Source organism: Teleopsis dalmanni, chromosome 2 (assembly GCF_002237135.1).
Source record: "Teleopsis dalmanni isolate 2A chromosome 2, ASM223713v2, whole genome shotgun sequence".
NCBI classification, from domain to species: domain Eukaryota; kingdom Metazoa; phylum Arthropoda; class Insecta; order Diptera; family Diopsidae; genus Teleopsis; species Teleopsis dalmanni.
Window position 1 is genome coordinate 129849069 of NC_051847.1, and position 3017 is coordinate 129852085.

The window sequence follows — 3017 nt, forward strand, 5'->3', positions numbered from 1 at the left end:
GTAATCGAGGTCAGTAAGTTTGTTATGAAGGCCGAATGATATGCAGTGATTTGTGCTCATAGCTTCCGACATAACGACATCTAAGACTATATTAAATAGTATAGGTGAAAGAATGCAACCTTGTCGGACGCCAGACTTAATTTGGATTTGCCCGCTGAGACGCCCTTCGTGAAGTACTGAGCAGTGCGCGTTAGAGTACAAGCCTTTTACTAAATTTATTAATTTACTCGGTATACCTTTACACTCTAATGCATACCAGATGGTGGTATGGAGAAGTGTATCGAATGCACGTTTAAAGTCGATAAACAGCAAGTATAGGGGAGATCGCCATTCGCTAGACTGTTCGACTATTATTCGAAGGCTGTTTATGTGGTCGGCACATGATCGATTATGCCTAAATCCTGCTTGCTCGGCTCGTAGTGTAGGCTCAGCGGCCGAAGTTAAACGTTTATGTAAGATTTGAGCAATAATTTTATAAGCTACATTTAGTAAAGTTATGCCTCTCCAGTTGGAGCATTCCATCAGGTTACCTTTCTTTGGTATATTAATAATGATGCCGTCTTTAAGATTAGGCGGTAATGACTCTTGGGACCAGAAGTTGTTGACAATTGGTTGAATAATTTGAGCAGCTGAAATTTTGTCTGCTTTGAGCAGTTCGGGGGCAATATTGTCCGGACCAGCGGACTTACCTGCTTTAAGCTGAGTTATTGCTGCCTCAATTTCACTGATGTTAGGTACATCTGTGTTTATATCGTTGCGAGCAATATGTTCGTGGTGTCTACTACATAGTTCCTGCTGAGGATAGGTGTTGTTTCCCGCTAGGAGATTTCTGTAGTGATCTTCCCAAACTTTTAGCTGATCTTCGGTAGAGTGTACTAGTTCGCCTCTGGTATTTTTTATTGGCTTTGCAATCCTGTGTTTACGTCCCACCATAGCTTTAGTGATGTTGTGTAGGTCTTTGAGCCTATGTGATTCGCTTGCTTTTTGGGCTTCTGTTGCTAAATTGTCGAGCCATCTGCGCTTATCGGCTCTAGCGCTGCGTTTAACTTTGCGGTTGGCAATACTGTAGTTGGCTTGTGCCTGCTGCTTTGTTTGGCGCGTTCTTGTCCTGTTAACCTTTTCTTTTTCTCCTTTGCGCGCTTTTATAAGATTCCATGTATGTTCGGTGATCCACGGATTATTTTGACGTTGAGGAATACCGACACTTTGTTGTGCTGCTTCAGTGAAGGCACATTTTGCTTGTTCCCAATAAGTTTCGGCTTCAAAGATTTCTTCTTCTAGTGGCAAGGGATTAGGGATTTGGGCCGATAAAAGAGATTGATAGTTATTTTGAACAGTAGGGTTGTCGAGTTTAGCGAGGTCGAACCGTTTCCTTTTGAATTGTGGCTTTCTAAAGACCGCATTTAATTTGAGTTGTATTTCACCGATTAGTAGATGGTGGTCAGAAGCCATGTCTGCACTTCTTTTATTTCTGACATCACATAATGAATGTCTCCACATTTTGCTGATGGCAATGTGGTCGATTTGATTTTCTGTTGCATTATCTGGGGAAACCCAAGTGACTTTATGCAAATGTTTGTGCGGGAAGAGACTACCTCCTATGGTGAGGCCCATGGTGTTACATAATTCATAGAAACGCTCCCCATTATCGTTCATTGTGCCGAGAGCATGTTTACCCATCACTTGCTTTCTTCCATTGTTATCTGGCCCGATTTGTGCGTTGAAATCTCCCATGACGAGCTTTATTTCACCTCTAGGGCATTTATTTAAAACAGAGTATAGGGAGTCATAAAAATTTTCCTTGATTTGTGGGTCGGTGACTTCAGTAGGCGCGTAACACTGTATGCATGTGAGGGTTCTGGCTCGAGTTTTAAATTTTGCCAGAATTATTCGGTCGCCATGTGGTTGCCATTCTATGAGCGCTTGTTTAGCTTCTTTGGATAGTAGAAAGCCTACTCCACTTTCTCTTTTTTCGCCTGTGGCCTTTCCAGAGTAGATGAGTGTAGCGCCGGAGGATGTTTTGTATTCGCCGCAGCCATTCCATCTTACTTCGCTTAGCCCGATGAATAAAAGATTGAGACGTACAAATTCACGTTCAAGTTGAGCAAGTTTTGATGTTTCTGCTAGAGTTCTTATATTCCAGGTTCCGAATCGTTTCCGTATTTTCATTCCAATAGTCCAATTAAATAAAATATTTTAAATGGATTCCAAACATGATAAATTTAAAGGAATAAAAATATATTTCAATCATTTAGACATGCAATAATCACATTATAAGCTATTCATCATTTTCTGCAAAGCAATAAAATGAACTCCTTTTAGCTATAAATCACAATAATTGGATGCTACAAACTTATATTCAATTAAGACTAACATTTTAATTAATATAACATAAGATTCGAAAGGATTAAAAATTCATAGTGTCATAAGGTAATCACAGCTACAACCCAATATCGATTTGTTGTGAATATATAAGAGCTAGAACAAAAATTATATTTATTATAGTAAACATACACTATTAAAAACCTACTCTGGTTCGTTTTCTTTAGGCTCATGTTCGGGTGTAGTAAGAAATGTCCTTTCTAGAATTACTCCCTTTTTTATGCGTTATTATTACATGGGTTGTTATTTCGAAGGATATCTATTTAACCTATTCGTACCAAAATTTAATTCGAATAATAATTTTAAGTTAAAAGTGACCAACAAATGTATTAAAGGCTAGACTATTATCTATATATATGAAGTACCCGATAGTAAAAAGTATCATTTAAAAAAACTTATTTTTTTTAATAATAAATCTTGTTAAAATGAATAGAAATAAATTTCAGGTGAACTCTTATCTTGGTTAACTCTCTCCATCGATAGTGCAACTAAAAACCACATATTTTTTGTTAAAACTTTTGCTGCTGACAGTTGGTAAATAAGTTTCTTGAAATTAACTTTTAAATTAGCTAAGCAAGCCACAAACTTAACCACTGCAAAACCCGCACACCTATTTCGGCCAAAGTCTATAGAGA

General features: G+C 38.0%; 1 protein-coding gene across 1 annotated transcript in view; it reads right to left on the bottom strand.

Moving 5' to 3' along the window:
* Positions 1-2169, bottom strand: part of LOC119675710 — a gene marked incomplete at its 3' end in the record, with an annotated part of 31275 nt that extends 29106 nt beyond the window's left edge. The window contains 1 exon segment of the mRNA XM_038086916.1: positions 228-2169. Within this exon segment, the coding sequence (XP_037942844.1) occupies positions 228-2169 (1942 nt within the window).
* Positions 2170-3017: the final 848 nt, after the last annotated feature.